The 20,484-nt window shown below is 44.7% G+C and overlaps 1 protein-coding gene and 1 long non-coding RNA gene across 31 annotated transcripts in view; one reads left to right on the forward strand and one right to left on the reverse strand.

Moving 5' to 3' along the window:
- Positions 1–20,484, forward strand: part of LOC103247284 (extended synaptotagmin-2-like) — a 103,982-nt gene that overhangs the window by 14,792 nt on the left and 68,706 nt on the right. For all 28 annotated transcript variants that reach the window (XR_012092476.1, XR_012092483.1, XR_012092484.1 and 25 more), the window contains exons 2-3: positions 16,753–16,794; positions 17,979–18,113. Coding sequence is in view for 6 of the 28 variants with exons in the window: in XM_073014285.1 (XP_072870386.1) it covers positions 16,753–16,794; positions 17,979–18,113 (177 nt within the window). In the remaining 22 variants the exon portion in view is untranslated. The remainder of the gene's footprint in view (positions 1–16,752; positions 16,795–17,978; positions 18,114–20,484) is intronic.
- LOC119622915 (uncharacterized) lies at positions 7,053–19,791 on the reverse strand. Of its 3 annotated transcripts, none has more exons than XR_005239443.2 (3): positions 19,352–19,791; positions 18,072–18,155; positions 7,053–7,532 (listed from the first exon to the last, which is right to left on the reverse strand). It is a non-coding gene; the product is annotated as an uncharacterized lncRNA (long non-coding RNA). The 3 variants fall into 3 exon arrangements; XR_012092498.1 differs by lacking the exon at positions 7,053–7,532 and adding an exon at positions 16,555–16,619; XR_005239442.2 differs by lacking the exon at positions 7,053–7,532 and adding an exon at positions 16,640–17,068.

Raw genomic sequence — 20,484 nt, forward strand, 5'->3', positions numbered from 1 at the left:
CGTTGGTGTAAGAAACCCAAGGAAGTTCCAAGAGGACTCAGCCCAACAGCAGCCAGCGCCTCGCTGGAGAGACAGGTGACAGGCCAGCGAGAGGAGGAAGACTGTGTGGATAGCTTCACAAGGGCTGCCTCTCTGCACTCGGAGGAGTGTAACAGAAATCACATGAGAAAACAAACGGTGACTGTGCCTAGCACTCATTGCAGGCTGTGTTCTAACTCTTGACATGGAAGTCATTGAAACCTCACAGCTCACCTGCCACCTTTGTTTTAAAGTTAAGGAAACAAGTTCTGCTAATGTCAGAGGTGAGCACAGGCAGCCCTTGACCTGTGAGGTCTGTGCACTGCCGTGCGTTCTATGCTCGCTCCTCTCTCTTGATGGCAGTAGAGGAGGCCCTGGGGATTTTGGCCCCATCTAATCTAGTCATTTTTACAACCCCAAGAGAAGTATATGTCATTTCTGCTTTTCAGAGGAGGGGCTAAGGTCTGAGAGACTCTGCAGTCACCCCAGTAGAAGTCAGGTGTCCCCTCCTGGCCATACTCAGTGCCCTGAGAGCTGGGCCCAGCTCATAAAACCTGTGCTTGCGGAAGGCACCAGAGATGCCAGGGTGGTGGCGGGTTACTGTTCCCAGAAAAGCAAAACCAACGCAAGTGAATGACCCACTACCTTGTTAGCCGGTGGGAGCTTCTCTGGGTTTTAAGTTTATGTACTATTAACATTCTTAAGTACGTTAGGAGGTGACAGCCAGACCGGGGTATATTTTTAAATGTTTTACATATATGAGAGTAATCGGGACAAGTAATGTATGTTTTTAAATGTTTTAGATCTGTGAGAGTAATCGGGACGAGGAACATATATTTTTAAAACAGTTTTGATCTGTGAGAGTAATCAGGACGAGGAACATATATTTTTAAAACAGTTTTGATCTGTGAGAGTAATCGGGACGAGGAACGTATATTTTTAAAACAGTTTTGATCTGTGAGAGTAATCGGGACGAGGAACAGAGGTGCTCTCCCTTGGTCTTTGTTTCCTTCTTACTGTTACACGTTTTGTCTGGCATGATTTTCCTCCTGCCTGAAGAACTTACTTTAGTATTTATTTTACTGCAAGTCTGCTAGCAATGGATTTTCTCAATTTTTGTCTGGAAAGGTATTTATTTCCCTTTCACTTTCCTACATTAATAGACTTCATTTTTTCAAACAATTCTGGATTTCCAGAAAAATTGAGCAGATAATGCAGAGCCCCCACATCCCTTCTTACAGTTTCCTGTGCTATGTCTGTCACAACTAATGAGCCCGCGTTGATATATTTAACCCTAACCGAAGCCCACAGTTTACAGTACGGCTCATTCTCTGTGTTGTACATTCTGTGGATCTTGACAAATGGATAATGTCGTGTATCAGCTATTACAGTGTCGTACGAAATAGTTTCGCTGCCCTAAAAATCTTCTGTGCTTCCACTCTTCCTCTCCGTCTGCCTGTGCTTACTGATCTTTCTACACAGTTTTGCCCTTTCTAGAATGTCATATATTGGAATTATAGAGTATTGGCCTTTTCAGATTGGTTTATTTCACCTAGAAATATGCATTTTAGGTTCTTCTGTGTCTTTTCATTTCTTGATAGCTCATTTCTTTCATTTTTATTGCAAGAAATTCAAATAACATAAAACCATTTTAAAGGACACAATTCCGTGCCGTTTAGTACCTTTACCTGTAGTGTAATCATCACCTGTCTCAGGTTCCAAAACATTTTCTCTGCCCCAAAAGGAACCTTGTTTTGTGCCCATTTGCAGTCGCACCCTGTTTCCCCTCGCCCAACCCATGGCAACCACATCTGCTTTGTCTCTGTGGGTTTACCTGTCCTGGATATTTCCTGTAAACGGAGACATGTAATATGTGTGTGATCTTTTATGTGTGGCCTCTTTCAATTAGCATAGTTTTGAGGTTCATTTGCATTGTGGTATATCCACGATGGCCATTCGAGTTGTTTCCACCCTTTGGCTGTTGTGAATGGTGCTGCTGTGACGATTCATGTAGACATTTTTGTTTGAATACCCATTTTCAATTCTTTTGAGTATATACCTAGGAATAGAATTGTGGGGTCTGTGTTTAACATTTTGAGGAATGCCAGACTGTTTTCACAATGCCTGTACCACTTTACATTCTCCCCAGCAATGCACGGAGGTTGAATTCCTCCACATCCTTGCCCTCACTTGTGTTTCTGTTTTTATTGTTGTTGCTGTCCTGGTGATGTAAAGTGGAAGTCACTGTGGCTCTGACTTACATCTGCCTGATGACTGACTGGTGCCACCTTGAGATGATGTCGTACATTTCTTCCACCTCCACATTCAGTTAGGCCGTTCGGTAGCTTGAAATTGGCCATGGTGGGAATATTCACACCTCGGAAGTTAGCAGTCTCAGCGACGTGGCTGTGAGCAGGAGCCAGCCCAAGCCCATCCCTGCTCTGAAGCGTGTACTTCTCCAGAGAGGCTCCCCGTCCTCTGGAAGGCAGGGCGGGTGCAGGCTGGCCTCTCCAGAGTGGTTCTGAGCCGGCCTGTGGCTGTGTGGCAGGGGGAAGCTCTGGCTGCCTCTGATCCTCGGTGCTCTAAGGCCCAGCCCTCCAGATGTTGTGACTAGGAGTCTGCAGTGCTTCCTGAGTGCCCCCTGGTCTGTCCCAAAGTCCAGTTTGTGCTTTCTCAGTACAGCATGCTTGCCAAAAGCTCTATTTTGCTCCTTCGAGGCCAGCTTCTTGCCCTCGGTAGCTCAGGAATTCAGCGAATTCCTCTTGAAAGAGACTGTACCCTTCTTCCCCCTTCCCTCTCTCAGGGATCTTGGCCCCTCAGGTTCTGGTTGTTTAGCTGACCCAGACTCCAGTTCTTGTCCCGCCAATCTCCTGAGACGTCCATAAACCCTGTTGGCTTCTTTGAATCCCAACCACATTTCTCTGGATTTCTCCCCCTCTTGTAGCACAACCTTGAAGGAGAACAGCCATAGAAAGTTGACTCCCCGCTCTGTGGTCTCCACCTCCCCTGAATCCTGCAGCGTTTCCAGGTGTGTGTGTGAACTGTGGCGGCCTGTGCACGTGTGCAGGAGCTTGTGTTTAGGCGCCTGTGTGTTCCTGTGAACGTGTGCGGGAGTGTGTGTTCATGCGCCTGTGGTCCCTGTGCAGGTGTGTGGGAGCTTGTGTTCAGGCGCCTGTGTGTTCTTGTGCACGTGTGCGGGAGCGTGTGTTCATGCGCCTGTGGTCCCTGTGCAGGTGTGCGAGAGCTTGTGTTCAGGCGCCTGTGTGTTCTTGTGAACGTGTGCGGGAGCGTGTGTTCATGCGCCTGTGGTCCCTGTGCAGGTGTGCGGGAGCTTGTGTTCAGGCGCCTGTGTGTCGCTGTGCAGGTGTGTGGGAGCTTGTGTTCAGGCGCCTGTGGTCCCTGTGCAGGTGTGCGGGAGCTTGTGTTCAGGCGCCTGTGGTCCCTGTGCAGGTGTGTGGGAGCTTGTGTTGAGGCGCCTGTGTGTTCCTGTGAACGTGTGCGGGAGCGTGTGTTCATGCGCCTGTGGTCCCTGTGCAGGTGTGCGGGAGCTTGTGTTCAGGCGCCTGTGTGTCGCTGTGCAGGTGTGTGGGAGCTTGTGTTCAGGCGCCTGTGTGTCGCTGTGCAGGTGTGTGGGAGCTTGTGTTCAGGCGCCTGTGTGTCGCTGTGCAGGTGTGCGGGAGCTTGTGTTCAGGCGCCTGTGTGTTCCTGTGAACGTGTGCAGGAGCGTGTGTTCAGGCGGCTGTGTGTCCTGTGAACGTACATGGTTCATCTTTATGGTCTCAACAAATATTTCCATTCTGATGTATTTCTCAGTGTTTAACTAATTTGGCAGATAATTTGGGACCCACAGTGGAATGACTTTGCCCCTCATTTATCACTGAGCTGAGCCATGGGCTCTTTAAGGACCAAATAGCTCACTGGGGTACCTTTGTTGGTTGGTTAAGCCACGAACAAGGAGCTCTGACTTAGGCCACTGATTTACTTTGGGTCCTCTGGCTTTACTTATTTGGTTCTGTTATTATTTGGGGAAGTGTCTGATTAAAATAAATGGGCCATGGTAAAAGCAGTATGTGTTTTATAGATTGACATACTTATTTTTTGTTCTTAATTTTAATTTTTTTTTTAATTTTTATTTTTTGAGAGACAGAGTCTCATTCTGTTGCTACGCTGGAGTGCAGTGGTGCAATCATGGCTTACCACAGTCTTGACCTCCTGGGCTCAAGTGATCCTCCCACCTTGGCGTCCCAGAGTGCTGGGATTATAGGCTTGAGCCACTGTGCCTTACCCCTTTTATTTTTTTTAGCAGCTGTATTGAGCTATAATTCACATACCATACAATCCAGCCATTTAAACTATACAATTCACTGTTTTACAGTATATTCTCAGGATTGTGCACCCATCACCGAAATCTCTTATTAGAACCTTTTGTCTTGCATGAAGAAACCCTATACCCATCAGCCCTCAACCCTCAGACCCCTCCACTGCTCTCCCTGTCACGCCCACCCTAGCCACCCATTAATTCACTTCGTCTCTATAGGAGGACACCTTCTGGACATCCCGTGTAAATGACATATTACAACACGTAGTCTTTGCGATGAGCTTTTTTTTTTTTTTTTCCCCAAGACAAGGTCTCGCTCTGTCACCCAGGCTGGAGTGCAGTGACGTGATCGTTGCAGCCTCCACCTCCCAGGCTCAAGTGATCCTCCCATCTCAGCCTCCTGAGCAGCTGGGACCACAGGCATGCACCACCATGCCCAGCTAATTTTTAGTTGTTTTGTAGAGATGGGGCCTCACTGTGTTGAGCTGATCTTGAACTTCTAGGCTCAAGTGATCCTCCTGCCTCTCAGCTTTCCACAGTGCTGGGATCACAGATGTGAGACACACCATGCCCAGCCTGCTTCTTTCACTTACTAGACAGTGTAACACATATTAGTGTTTCCTTTCCTTGTATTGACAAATAATTCTGTTGTATGAAAAGGCTACATTTTGTTTAGCCATTTACCAAGTAATGATGCTTTGAGCTTTTTCAACTTTTAGGCGAATATAAATCATGCTGCTGTGAGCTTTCATGTACAGGTGTTTGTGTGGATGTGTGTTTTCCTTTCTGTTGCATATATACTTGTGGGTAGAATGGGTCATATGGTACCTCTATGTTTACATATTTTGAGGATTTGCAAAATTGATTTTCAAAGGGCCTACATCATTTTACATTACCACTGGCATCAAATGAGAGTTCCAATTTCCCCATGTCTTCACCAAAACTTGTGGTTAAAAGGAAAATCTCAAATTAAGTTTAATATAGTTTAATTAAGCAAAGAATGATTCACGAATTGGGCAGTCCCTGAACCAGAATATGTTCAAAGAGGCTCCAGTGCATCCATGTAGTGAAAGAACATTTATGAGCAGAAAAAAGAAAGTGAGCTACAGAAACAACCAGCCAGGCTGCAGTTCTGCATTGGCCTTACCTGGACGTGGTTTGAACAGCTGGCTGCCTGTGATTGGCCAAAACCTGATGGTTGGCCTAAGAGTAGGCTCCAGTCTCTTCACACATCCAGTTAGGAAACCTTCAGGCTGAAACTTACAGTATGTTAAGGAGACAGCTTTAGGCTGAACTTAATTTAACATTGTCTGTATTTTAACCATCCTAGTGGACATGAAGTGATATCTCATTGTGATTTTGATTTGTATTTCTCTAACTGATCATGTTGAGCATCTTTTCATGTGCTTATTGGCCACTTTTATATCCTCTTTGGAGAAGTGTTTATATACAAATACTTTTGCCCACCCCCCCACCCCCCCGCCTTTTTTTTTTTGAGACAGAGTCTCACTCTGTCGCCAGGCTAGAGTGCAGTGGTGCGATCTCGGCTCACTGCAACCTTCGCCTTCTGGGTTCAAGTGATTCTCCTGCCTCAGCCTCCCGAGTCGCTGGGACTACAGGCACCCGCCACCATGCCCAGCTTTTTGTAGTTTTAGTAGAGACAGGGTTTCACCATGTTGGCCAGGATGATCTTGATCTCTTGACATCGTGATCCATCCACCTTCGCCTCCCAAAGTGCTGGGATTACAGGCGTGAACCACCACGTCCAGCCACTTTTGCCCATTTTTTAATTGGTTTAATGTGATCCAAAGTTTACTACAGTAGCCGCCTCCTATCTGTGGGGGATATTTTCCAAGACCCCCAGTGAAACAGGATAGTGCCAAACCCAGTTGCTGTCAATCAGAACAGCTGTTTTGTCTTCTACCCACAAACTTACTTGCTTGTTTGTTGAGTGTTTGGGGTTTTTTTCTGTTTTTGTTTTTTTGAGATAGACTCTCTCCCTGTCACCCAGGCTGGAGTGTAATGGCGCAGTCTCAGCTCACTGCAAACTCCATCTCCCGGATTCAAGCAATTCTCGTGGCTCAGCCCCTCCCAAGTAGCTGGGACGACAGGCGCCCACCACCACACCAGGTTTTTTCTTTTTTTTTTAAGTAGAGGTGGGATTTAGCATGTTGGCCAGCCTGGTCTTGGACTCCTGTCTTGAAGTGATCTGCCGGCCTCAGCCTCCCAAAGTACTGGGATTATAGGCAAAGTGCTGGGATTACAGGTGTGAGTCCCCGAGCCAGGTCCCAGCCACAAATTTAATGCGTTTTCCATCTTAAAGTTTGACATGTGACAGCAAAACTAGCATGAAATTATTTTCCTTCTTCAGTTTCACAGATGGAAGATGTGTTCTTACACCTTAGCAACCTCAGGGTATGATACTTTCCTTAAGTCGAGAACTTTCAGCTTTTCACTTAAAGGAAGCACTTTATGGCTTCTCTTTGGCATATCTGAATGACCAACATCACTATTGGTGTGTTTTGGGCCATTATTGAGTAAAGTAAAGGTGACTTGACACGAGCACGGTGATCCCACGACACCTGAGGTGACGATCCAGACAGCACAGGTGAGTGGGCGGGAGCATGCTCAGGGCGTGTCGGACAGAGCGGGGCTCGTGTCTCGAGCGGGACGGAGTGAAATTTCATCGCCGTACTCAGAACAGCATGCAGTTTAAAACTGACTTTCTGGAAGTTTCCATTTAATATTTTCTGACCTTGGTTGACTGCAGGTAATGGAAATCACAGAACGTGGAACTGCCAATAAGTAGGGGATTTCTGTAGTAGCTAACAAATTGGAGGTCAGTGGGTTCGGTTTTCAAACTCTTTACCCCAGTTTTAAGATTTGGGGTATTTGCAATAAAAAAGGAATGTGTAGCAGACATTTTTCTGCGCCTGGAGCTGTGGGGTCTGCTCTCTGGAGAGAGGCTGGACGGCCCTATCCTGTGGTGCCATCCTGTGCGGGTCCCGCTCGGTGGGCAGCAAGCCTCAGCTCATGGCCTGTCCTCCTGTGCGCGTCCCGCTCGGTGGGCAGCAAGCCTCGGCTCATGGCCTGTCCTCCTGTGCACGTCCCGCTCAGTGGGCAGCAAGCCTCAGCTCATGGCCTGTCCTCCTGTTTGTTTTTGTGGCCAGTGAACAGCTTTTACATTTTTTAATGGCTGGAAGAAAGTGGCAGGTGAAAATGTTATGAAATTCAAATTTCAGTGACCATATTAAAGTTCTGTTGGAACACAGCCATGCTCATTAGTTCATACGCCAACTGTGGTTGAGTGGTTGTGACAGAGACCTCACGGCCCACAAGTGCCCCAGGTATCTCCTGTCTGACCCTTTATGGGGAATGTGTAACATCCAACAGCGGTGAGGCACACAGGCTATAATTGGGAAAGATGTTCTGGAACCTTGGTATCAAACGTCCAGTGAAGGTAATGATCATATTCAGGAAAAAAGTACTAGTGTTTTCACATGTCTGATTATTTACTGTTTCTTCATTGTGTACAAATAAATAATTAAAAAGAAAACAGTAAGTTTTAGGGTGGTACATTTCCATCCTCCTCCTCATAAGTCACGATAGTTACTATCTGCATGAGAATAAAGTTAAGCTCCTAGGAGATATATAAACTTATTTCTTGAAAACGTAAAATTCACAGATCCATTTTAAATCCAATCTTACTTCTTAGTCCATGTAGATAGATTTTTAGTATTCCAGTCACTTCTGTAAATCTTTTTTGTTTTGTTGTGTTTTGGGACGAAGTCTCGCTCTGTCGCCCAGGCTGGAGTGCAGTGGCGCAATCTTGGCTCACTGCAAACTCTGCCTTCTGGGTTCATGCCATTCTCCTGCCTCAGCCTCCCGAGTAGCTAGGACTGCAGGTGCCCACCACCACGCCCGGCTAATTTTTTTGTATTTTTAGTAGAGACAGGGTTGCAAATAACCCTGTTTTTCCAATCTCATATAGTTTCTCATACATATTAGAATAAACTATATATACTATATATATAGTCACATAAAGCTGGATTCATTTAAATAGTATACAGAATATGTGCAATTAATTCAGTGCTACAATTCCCCATCTATCTTTTAATCCATTCCAGTTAAAACATAAGCGTGTATATTTGAATTAATATTCATTTGATTTAAATTTAAAATAAAAACAACCAGATTGTCTTAGGTGTTTTAGTGAAGGAGATGAGAAGACAGATTTCCTACCCTTGGACTCGTTTTAATTTGTTGATGTGACTCATGCCAGGACTTCAGCTTAAATCACGATTACCAAATAATTATGTGACTTTTCTTTCTTTTAGCGGAAACAGGAGAATGTCTAAAGGACTTTAGAATTTTGTGAGAACATGGTTCAAATCTTTGAAAACTATTCTTCATGGCCATGTGTTTATGTGTAAATAAGTCTGTTGATACTCGTGTTTCCATGAAGGGTTACCCTGTTGTTCTCCTGAGTAGAAGCTGTGAGGCGTCCCTATTTTAACTCTGTCATTGAATATTAGTCCTGGCTTAAATTCTCCTATAATTTCACGCGTGCACTAAAAGGGGGCTTAACCCCTTAAAAAATAAATGGATAGAGGAAGAGTATATGTCAGATGTAACATATGAAATTCAGGGTACGTTCTCTTATGAATTAAAACTAAGACTTGGATTTCAAGTGATTTAGGCAGCTTTGTTACGAAAGGTATGCTGGGATGAACCTAGTTTTTAAATTCTTTTACTCTGTTTTCTGATCTACCAAAATAGATAATGGTCACTTGTATAATGAAGAAATAGTGAGGAAGCCCTCTCTAGGCCAGTGCCTCCTACGCAGTGTGCATCAGCGCCGGCTCGGCTGCCACCGTCCACCTTCAGCCCAGAAGAGCCTTGTGCCCCTGGGGCCCATGGTGGTCACAGCTGAGGCTCAGCCGTCACCCCTGTCGTGGCAAGAGTCCTTATTTTAAACTGTTAAGAGTTTAGGTGACATAAGAAAGCAACAATTTGCCATAACTCTGGTAGACAACACCGTTGGATTTGTGGTGAGAAAGTCAAGGAGTGACTGTGATCACTACGTGTGGTCTCAGTTAAAAACTTCAGGGACGTTAGTGTCTTTTCGGACTTCCTAGTGAAATTTCTCGTTAATGTACAAAACACCTGGGGAGAATTTTGAAAGTGCTTTCTGGTAAGAAATGACCTTAAACAGATGGATTTTTAAGCACTGTCATTGCACCAAAGCATTGGGGTATCCAGTTACTCTGTTGCAGTAATCGAAGCCCGTAAACCACAGAGAAAATTACAATCTTGTGGATTTTGGAAAAGATCAATTGCTTTATTTACTGTGTGAATTAATTGATTGCCTGCTTTTTATGTAGACTAGAAATAGATAAAAATGGTTATCTTGTGCAATTTCCTTTTACTATTCGAAGTAGTAATTTGACCATACTGTGACAGTTTATTACAGGGTTGACAGATGTTTTAGATTCCTCTCTACCTTTTTAACCTTGAGTACTTTCTTTGTAGAAGCAACTATTTGGATAAAGCATCCTAGTATCTTTGAAAAAAATACCATTTAATTATTAAGATTTCTGACCTGCTTTTTCAGTTTCCATGAATACTGACCAAAGTCTCTAGAGAAGACGGGAGATGGGCACGTAGGATTTGAGGATCTTGAGGAGGGACAGATAGTTTGGGATATGAGTAGATACTTGATTATACAAAGATCAGAAGGCACAAATTTGTGTTGGTACCAAATTATATTTTAGTCACTCTCCTGCTAAGTTGAGCAGCCCAGCTGTGGGGACGAGCAGAGATCCCCACTGGTGTGGAGAGGTAACAAGTGCTCCGTCAGATCCTCGTGCCTTACAGTTCTAAACATGTAAACGCCGTGTGCCTGGAAGTCTCGTCCACTGTCAGGAATATTGTCCCTAATACTTTTTCTCATGGTAATCTGATAATACGAAGACGTGGTTCTGAGTTACTTTTCCCCAGGCCCCACAGAAGTGCTTCTCTTCCCTCCAGTACAGAGCGCCAGTCTTCTTGGAAAGCACTGAATGGGGGCTTGGGTTCTCATGGGCCCCACCTCTGTGTGTATTAGAACCTTGGACTCCCTTTGGTCGTGCTGAGTGTGAACCAAAATTTTCTGGGCAGTTTTAACTTTCTGCACGTCTTTCTGACCATTTGCGCTGACTTTAATTCATATGCAGAGAGAACAATATAAAACATTTTAAATATTTAACGTTTTTAGTATTTCCGCAGACTGGATTATTTGAATGCAGGCTACATCTGCTTAGGTAAACCTGTAGTATGCTGAGTGCTTCCAAGTAAAGGTGTATTGCTTGCCTAAACGCTTCTAGAAACCAGTTTCTGATTACTCTTGTGATGTAACTAATAAGGAAGAGGCGTCTCATGTTCTTGTAGAACGGTGGTTCTCCTGTCCTTTTTGCTTTATCTGTTCCATTTTTGAGATTGTGTTGATTTTAGACAAGGAAACAAAGCTACCTGCTTAGATTTTTTTCATTTCATAGGCCTAACATAGAACTAGCCACATGGTATAGGAAGGTTGGTGTTTTCAGATGGCCAATGAACGGGTGACCCTGTCACTTAGGTGCCTTCTGAGGCATGGCGGGGTTGGGCCCCACCTGTGCTGGTGGGGCCTGCTCCAGGGCACACTCTCGATTGCTGTGCCAGTGACTCACATTCCTTCTTCCTTCCCCTTTAGTTGTGGTCTAAGAGAGGGAAAGAATTCTTCCCTGCACCCAGCCATTGCTTCCAGTAAGAATTTTGTGTATTTTGTTTTTTCCTTTTTAAAATAGTGCCTAAAGCGTTACGCAGCATTGAGCAAAGCTCAAATCCTTCTTGGAATGAGGAAGAATCTTGAATAAATGAACTTGATTGGCAAGTTCATGATTTCATGTTTAGTGGCATTTTGTTTCTAACAGAATCATTTTATCCATTTATCTTTAAAATTTTCCTTAAAGGTATTAAATCAGCAATGCCTCAGGTATAGCATCTTTCTTAATATTTTCTGAGACATTACCTGTCTAAAGTTATTCTAGGTTTTTATTTTTAAAAAGGAATGAGTCAGCAGAATTGCTACTGCATGTTTCAGTGTTACTAATGCTAATGGAATTTTTTTTTTTTTTTTTTTTTTGAGATGGAGTCTCACTCTGTTGCCCAGGCTGGAGTGCAGTGGCGCAATCTCAGCTCACTTCAAGCTCCGCCTCCTGGGTTCATGCCATTCTCCTGCCTCAGCCTTCTGAGTAGCTGGGACTACAGGCGCCTGTCACCTCGCCCGGCTAATTTTTTGTATTTTTAGTAGAGACGGGGTTTCACCGTGTTAGCCAGGATGGTCTCGATCTCCCGACCTTGTGATCTCCCCTCCTCGGCCTCCCAAAGTGCTGGGATTACAGGCGTGAGCTACCGCGCCCGGCCAATGCTAATGGCCTCTACATTCCCTGTCAAGTGCCCGCTGTACTACTTTTGGTAATTAAAAATGCTTGTATCAGCCTGGTGCGGTAGATGACTCATGCCTGTAATCCCAGCACTTTTAGAGCCCGAGGCGGATGGATCACTTGAGGCCGGGAGTTTGAGACCACCATGGCCAACATGGCAAAACCCTGTCTGTACTAAAACTACAAAAATTAGCCACTTGTGGTGGCGGGCACCTGTAGTCCCAGCTACTCCAGAGGCCTAGGCAGGATAATTGCTTCAACCTGGGAGGCGGAGGTTGTAGTGAGCTGAGATCGTGCCGCTGCACTCCAGCCTGAGTGACAAGAGTTAGACTCCATCTCAAAAATAAAAACAAAAATGCTTATATCGTGCGTAGGACGTGGAATTTATGAACAATAAAATCCTGTGCAAGTTCTGATTGTTAATACTGGTCTTCAAGGAGAATGTTGTTTGAAGGAAGACATTCCTTTTATTAAATTTTTGTTTTGAATGTTAGCTTTCAATTTTTTTATGTTTGGAAATGGGAAGAATATGATTTAATTGGCAAGAAAATTTTGACCGTTTATGTCAATTCCATCCTGTATACTTCAGCAGGGCGTAACAGGAAGGCCTCTGGAGTCCTTTGGGTCTGGATCTCTTTATTCTACCTGTTCCCCCGAGGCATTCTGTTGTCTGTTAGATGGAGCCACTAATTGTTCAGAGGTTCTGGTGAGGATTAAACAAAATATTGTATGTAGAGTTCCTGGAGCACAGTTAAATGCTCTTTGTATATTTGGTTTAATTTTTCTAAACAAAACAACTTTGGTAATAGCAGCAGCATATTAGAATCTAAAATATGCCTTTGTTCTTTTAAAAGGTAACACTAAAGAGATGTTTGCGGGGTATCAACTCAAATATAATAGAAACTTGAATAATCGTACAATGATTATTTCTAGTTCATGGAGATAATATAAATATAGAAATTTGTTTTATAATTAGAACTTAAAAGAGATTTGAGTCTTTCTTTTTAAGCTGAAAGATAAGATTTAAAGCTGAATATGTGTTCCTATGTGACTGAGGACTGTGTTTTCTATGATCCCTGTGTGTCCCAGTCTTTCTCTGTGATGTTTTTGCTACTTTAGATTCTGTTTTATGCAACATAAGCAAATGTTTATGAATATGTATTAGTGAGAAGCAGAGTTTGACTTAGTGAACAGATTTTAAAATGTGACAGATTTACTTTGTTCAAATTTGATATATTCTCTTTCTCATTTTCTTTGGCACATTGGAATAATCACTCATAAATGAAAACCTCAGAACTCCTGAATGTCTTGGGATAGCACTACTAAGAGACAGCTTGATTGTGCAAATTCTAACACAAGCCAGTTAAATTCTAATACAAGCCAGTTCACTTGTATTCAAACCTTATTTGGGCAGAGGGTTTCTCTATTCGTTCCAGAACAGAATGGGGCACTACCGGCAGTTCCTCCCATGCTCCTCCTGCAACTCTGCCTCACTGCAGGCGTGGGTGCCGCCTCCTCCCACTCTCCTGCCCATCACTGCCTCCCTGCAGGCGTGGGTGCCACCTCCTCCCATGCTCCTGCCCATCAGTGCCTCACTGCAGGCGTGGGTGCCGCCTCCTCCCATGCTCCTGTCCGTCACTGCATCACTGCAGGCGTGGGTGCCAGCTTCACCCATTCTCCTGTCCGTCACTGCCTCACTGCAGGCGTGGGTGCTGCTTCCTCCCATGCTCCTGTCCATCCTGAGACTGTCCAGGAGCCCACCAAGAGACACCTCATTAGAACAAAAGCTGTTCCTACCACCCAAGAAATTCCAAGAGATTTAGTACCTTTGTGTGGGGAATCAGGGATGAGAGACCAAATGTTAGAACAAAAGATTCTCCTAGCACTCCTACCTACAAAGGGTTTTAGGAGTTCTATGTTAAGTACTGGGGGCAGAGACCAAATATATGTATTTCTTGTTATTTCACATCTGGCCAGCCCCAGCTCATATACGGCTAGTTTCTTTCTTTCTTTCTTTCTTTCTTTTTTTTTTTTTTTTTTGAGACAGAGTCCCAGGCTGGAATGCAGTGGCGCAATCTCAGCTCACTGCAACCTCCGCCTGCTGGGTTCAAGCAATTCTGCCTCAGCCTTCTGGGTAGCTGGGACTACAGGTGTGCACTACCACGCCTGGCTAATTTTTTTGTATTTTTAGTAGAGACTGAGTTTCTGCATCCTGGCCAGGTTGGTCGCGAACTCCTGACCTCGTGATCCATCCACCTTGGCCTCCCAAAGTGCTGGGATTACAGGCGTGAGCCACGGCACCTGGCCTACGGCCTCTTTCTGAATCTTCCATGGACCCTTCCAGGCAGCAGCAGACTCTCCTTCCTGTGCCGGCACTGTTCTCCCTCCCTGGCTGGCGGCCACGCCTCCCACACCAGCCCCTCCTCCAGCGACAAGGACAGCAGCAGGTCTCATTCCCGCTGGATCTGGAGGAAGTGCTTGATAAATAGATTCTTCAACAGAACAGTCAACACATGTGCAGGAGATTAAGTACAGCCCAGTGACTAATAAAATCAGAACTCACCTTATTTTTGCTCTGATATATGACTGAGTAGAGAAGCTTTATTATTGTTACCTAAGTATAATTCTGTAGGTGATTCTGGTACTGGTATGTTTAGCTTAAAGGTGTTGCTCAGGCAGGCGTTAAGGATGACAGGATGAGTAGGAGTTTACTAGCATACTGTCAGACCAAATTTGAGAAGTACCAGTAAACTTAGAGACATCTAATGTTAGAGAAGGAAGAATGTTTTCATTTTGGAACATTTTTTACAGGAGTCATTTTATGATATTTATCTTTAAAACTTGATGTTCCAAAAAATTTTTCTTTACAAATCAAATTTGGAGTAGATTACTTGGTGTAAGATAATCCTGTTTCCAAGTATCGTTTTCATCTAATATCATTAAATTATGGTTTAATTAATGAAAATTGCACTTTCACATAATTTTGGTCATTTGTTATATAAAAATAGTACTCCTGTATTAGAAACATTTTCTTAATTTTAATCCTAAATTACAGAATTAGTTCATGCTTATGAGGATTTCAAAAGTAGAAATACAGAGGGAAATGTAAGAGCTGAGTTTCCTCATTACTAATTTTGTACATATTCTTGCAGACGTCTTTTGTATGCATTTATTAGCATGTGTAACTTACATTAGAACATGTTTCTATACACATGCATATGTGTACAATGTTTTTAAAACTATATGGCCTCTTAATTTTTTTTTTTTTTTTTTTTTTTGAGACGGAGTCTCACTCTGTCCCAGGCTCCTGGAGTGCAGCGGCACGATCTCGGCTCACTGCAACCTCTGCCTCCCGGGTTCTCCTACCACAGCCTCCTGAGTAGCTGGGATTGCAGGCGCATGCCACCATGCCTGGCTAATTTTTGTATTTTTAGTAGAGACAGGGTTTCACCATGTTGATCTCTTGACCTTGTGATCCGCCCGCCTCAGCCTCCCAAAGTGCTGGGATTGCAGGCGTGAGCCACCGCGCCTGGCCAAGGATGTTTTATTTTAGCCCCAATGGCAGAGAAAATATTTTCTTTCTCTTTTTTTCCAATCCAGAGAGAGGGTCTCACTCTGTCACTCAGGCTGGAGAACAGTAGTTCAATCATGGCTCACTGCAGCCTGGAACTTCTGGACTGAAGTGATCCTCCTGTCTCAGCTTCTGAGTAGCTGGGACTGGGACTACAGGTGTGCACCACCATTTTTTTTAGAGACAGAATCTCACTGTGTTGCCTAGGCTTGTCTTGAACATCTGGCCTCAAGCAGTCCTCCTGCCTCAGCCTCCCACTGTGTTGGAATTACAAGTGTGAGCCACCGCGCCCAGTCTACGTTTTTTTTTTTTAATAGGTTTTCCTTTTTTTTTTTTTTTTTGAGACAGACTCTCCCTCTGTCATCTAGGCTGGAGTGCAGTGGCACGATCTCGACTAGCTACAACCTCCACCTCCCAGGTTCAAGCGATTCTCCTGCCTCAGCCTCCCAAGTAGCTGGGATTACAGGCGGGTACTGCCACACTGCTAATTTTTGTATTTTTAGTAGAGACGGGGTTTCCCCATGTTGGCCAGGCTGGTGTTGAACTCCTGGCTTTAAGTAATCCACCCGCCTCAGCCTCCTAAAATGTTGGGATTGCAGGAATGAGCCACCATACCTGGCCCTAAATAGGTTTCTTTTCTCCTGTACAAACCCTTCTCCAGTATCAGGCCCTACCTGCAGAATTTTAAGGGGGATCCCCATCTGGGTGAAAGTGGGAGATGGTATGGAGGGGAGCCAAGTAAGGAAGAGCGTCTCTTGGCTGGTTTGGGCCAAAAGAGAAAAGCAAAAGGAAAGAGTGAATTTTATTTTAGTTTATATCTTGTTACTTTATTTTGTGGAGTCTCATTATGTTGTCCAGACTAGGGTGCAGCACTAATCACAAGCTTGATTGTAGCACATTGCAGACAAGCTCCTGGGCTCAAGGGATCCTCCCACCTCAGCCTCCCGAGTACCTGGGACTTGCAGGTTTGCGCCACCATGGCTGACCTGGGCAGGGTAGAGGCTCAGCCTAGATTTCCAGGACATGATGATAATATACTAACAGATGAGAAGCGTGTGTTTTTAAACAAGGTAAAGGTCAGTTTTGTATAATCTATGATGTTTCAGATTCCAGTGAATTTCCTCTGGACAGTGGGGTGCAGGGAAGACTCTGACGGCATTTTCCACACCCGACTTTTCTGCTCATCAGAATGTAAAGAGCTGGGGTGCCGTGCATTTCACTTTCCCTCCTTGGAGACCAGTTTCCAAAGCTTTAGAGCAGAGTGTTTTAAAGAAGCATCATGTAAACACAGGACATATGATCGGAATATGAAATTGCCTGCTTGACATTTTATTTACAGTTGTTGGGAGTTAATAAGTCATATGTGTGTATTTTCCTCCTAGGTTCATTTTCCAGACACTGAAAGAGCAGAATGGCTAAATAAGGTAAGATTAGAGTATACCAAATACTGTCTATCAGTGGAATTGGAGGATGAGATACCATCTTTCCATATTTGGGAATTTGCATGTTGGTAACATTTGAGCTCGTTTGGACTTTAGTGGGTTGGCTTCTGCTCCCCAAAGACCTCAGTCATAACTAATGCATTTCTTTTCTTTCCAGAGAGTGAGAACTGTCTCTTTGACTTGAGAAAAGTATAGGCATTTGCATATTTATATCTCTAGCCATGTGTCTTCTTTTCTGAACAGCCAGGGCTCAAATCTGTTTTATAATAATCATAAGTTTTAAGAAACATTGTAAAGAAAGAAATAACTTACAAGAAACTGAATAATCAATAACAACCCTTTTTTTTTTTTTTTTTTTTTTTTTTTTTTTTTTTTTTTTTTGAGATGGAGTTTCACTCTTGTTGCCCAGGCTGGAGTGCAATGGTGCGATCTCAGCTCACCACAACCGCCACCTCCCGGGTTCAAGTGATTCTCCTGCCTCAGCCTCCCGAGTAGCTGGGATTACAGGCATGCGCCACCACGCCCAGCTAATTTTGTATTTTTAGTAGAGATGGAGTTTCTCCATATTGGTCAGGCTGGTCTCGAACTCCCGACCTCAGATGATCGCCCGCCTCAGCCTCCCAAATGGCTGGGATTACAGGCGTGAGCCCCTGCACCCAGCCAGCAATCTTTTTTTTAAAGGTTATGTTTTTAGAACGGTATACCTTGAATTAGATCTGTTTTATCTCTGTGTTTCATACATCTTTAGGGCTACACAGTGAACTCAGATGTTGATAATGATCACTTTAAAGTGCTGGAAGTTCATTTGTCATTAAAAATATAGGTGCTTATTAATATTTATACAGTTGAAGAACTATAAATATTACAGTTGTTTTCAGCAACAAGTTGAAACTACAGGACTTTTAGAAATCTTTAAATGTGCTGACATACTTAAACAGAATATTTAACTAGAATAACTAGTTCCTGCAACATATTAGGTAATCAGTAGTTGGTTTTTCTAATAACTTTTTAGAATTTAGATCATGTTGATTTTGCATAACAAGAAGATCCTTCCCCCTCTTTATTTTCAAAACCAGGTTTGGTCCATTGCGAGAGTTTCTCACGAGCACTCGTGTGTGTCATGCATTATAGCTTTTTGTTTACACTGAGTTCTTTTTCCTTTCCAGACTGTAAAACACATGTGGCCTTTCATTTGCCAATTTATAGAGAAGTTGTTTCGAGAAACTATAGAACCAGCTGTTTGGGGAGCAAACACCCACCTTAGCACCTTTAGTTTCACGAAGGTCGACGTGGGCCAGCAGGTCAGTGGTGTTCTCTTAAGTATCCTCACATGTGCACACAGACTGCTGTGAAAACATGAAAAACACATTTTCTTTCTTTTTTTTTTTTTTCTTTTCTTTCTTTTTTTTTTTTGAGACGGAGTCTTGCTCTGTTGCCCAGGCTGGAGTGCAGTGGCACAATCTGGGCTCACTGCAAGCTCCGCCTCCCAGGTTCACACTATTCTTCTGCCTCAGCTTCCTGAGTAGCTGGGACTACCGACGCCTGCCACCACGCCCGGCTAATTTTTTGTATTTTTAGTAGAGACAGAGTTTCACCATGTTAGCAGGATGGTCTCGATCTCCTGACCTCGTGATCCGCCCACCTCGGCTTCCCAAAGTACTAGGACTACAGGCGTGTGCCACTGCGCCCGGCCAAAAAACACATTTTCTTTCCATTTTTTTTTTCCAGATGGGGACCTCACTTTGTTGCCCTACCTGGCCTCAGACTCCTAGGCTCAAGTGATCTTCCTGCCTCAGGCTCCCAACTAGCTGGGTATATGTTTTTTAAACAACTTCAATGAGCCCAGTGGCTCATGCTTATGATCCCAGCACTTTGGGAGACCTGAGCTAGAGACCAGCCTAGGCAACGAAGTGGGACCTCGTCTGCAAAAAAGTTCCAATGTTAGCTGGGTGTGGTGGTGCACGTGTGTGGTCCGGACTACACGGGAGGCTGAGGCAGGAGGGTCACTTGAGCCCCAGGAGGTCGAGACTGCGGTGAGCCATGATCGCACTACTGCATTCCAGCCTGAGTGACAGAGTGAGACCCTATTTCAAAAACCAGACAGGTTCAAATTATGTTCTGAGGAAAATTGTTCACCAAGAAGGTCTACCGGGTGTACCTGCATTTCCCACTCAGGCTCTACCTCTAGCCGCGGTGCCTTTTCCTATCTGTCAGGAGGCTGTCCTGCTGCCCTCGCCTGCCGTGCCCCTTCCTGTCTGTCAGGAGGCTGTCCTGCTGTCCTGCTGCCCTCTTGCCCTTGGTGCCTTTTCCAGTCTGTCAGGAGGCCGTCCTGCTGCCCTTTTGCCCATGGTGCCCCTTCCCATCTCTGTCACTCAGGCTCTGCCTCCAGCCATGGTGCCTTTGCCCATCTCTGTCTGGAGGCCGTCCTGCTGCCCTCTGACCTGCCGTGCCCCTTCCCGTCTCTTGTCACTCAGGCTCTGCCTCCTGCCACGGTGCCTTTTCCCATCTCTGCCGGAAGGCCATCCTGCTTCCCTCTCACCCTCACTGCCCCTTCCCATCTGCCGGGAGGCCGTCCTGCTGCCTTCTTGTCCGAGGTGCTCTCTTGGCCATGTCAGCCTCCATCGCATGGCTTCTCTTTAACACTGACTTTTTTCCCCTCACATGTCTTTCTGCTCCACATTCTTCTGTCAGCATGCCCTTTTCGCGCTAGTTTTAAGTAGTCTTTCCTGTGAGAGAGTTTGATATGTGAATTCATGCTAAATGTGCAGTAATTGACATGTTTAAGGTGTTTACCCCTCTCGGGATGTTAAAAAACAAAACTACTAATGACTCTAATGCTGGTAAGGTAGGTACACCATTCATTACGTAGGTGGAAGGAAAGACGGATTTTGTTAACGGAGTCACATTATGTAAAAAGGAAAGCTCTACTTCCTAATACCACTTCTTGTAAAAGCCTCAAGAGTACATTTAGTTGATCATGGGAAGTTTTTCTTTTTATTTTGTATTTTTAAATTAGTGTTTAAGTAGCAACAGTCCAAGGTAACATTTATATGCCTGAAGACTCAGAACGTGAGAGTTCTTATAAACACACACACAGTCCGTACACGTTGGTGCACGCACAGCAGAGTAAGCACACAGACATCCCCGCACAGTGTGGTTCAGGGTTGTGGTAGATGTGGCTGCGGGAGGGTCTGGCATGGCCACTGTGTATTTGCCACCTGTTAGTGGGCACCCGTGTCCACCCCATGCTCTCCAGGCTGCTGGCCACCTTTCTCCATCAGAGCTGACTGTGTGTGTGCAGAGAACGCTCTGTCTCAGGAGCAGTTACTCCAGACGCAGGGCCTCCTGTGCAGCCTTACATGTGACACCTGCCTGTGTGTGCTGCTGCTTTTCTTGTGACATGCCTGAGGGGTGGCCATCCTGTGCAAGAGCCCATGTCGCTACACAGGACGCCTGCGGGACGAGCCCGTGTCTCTACACAGGATGCCTGTAGTACACTTTCAGTGTTGACTTTACCTTCAACACCTAAAATGGTAACCACAGATGGGGAAAAACACAATTACAAGTTAAAGTGCCGTGTGAGTGCAGGTTAAAATCCCAGTGACAGGTTAAATGCTGTAAAGCAGGGGCTGCATGCTCTGTCTGTACATGGCCAGGTCATACACGTTTTAG

Source organism: Chlorocebus sabaeus, unplaced genomic scaffold, assembly GCF_047675955.1.
Source record: "Chlorocebus sabaeus isolate Y175 unplaced genomic scaffold, mChlSab1.0.hap1 unalloc_scaffold_581, whole genome shotgun sequence".
NCBI classification, from domain to species: Eukaryota; Metazoa; Chordata; class Mammalia; order Primates; family Cercopithecidae; genus Chlorocebus; species Chlorocebus sabaeus.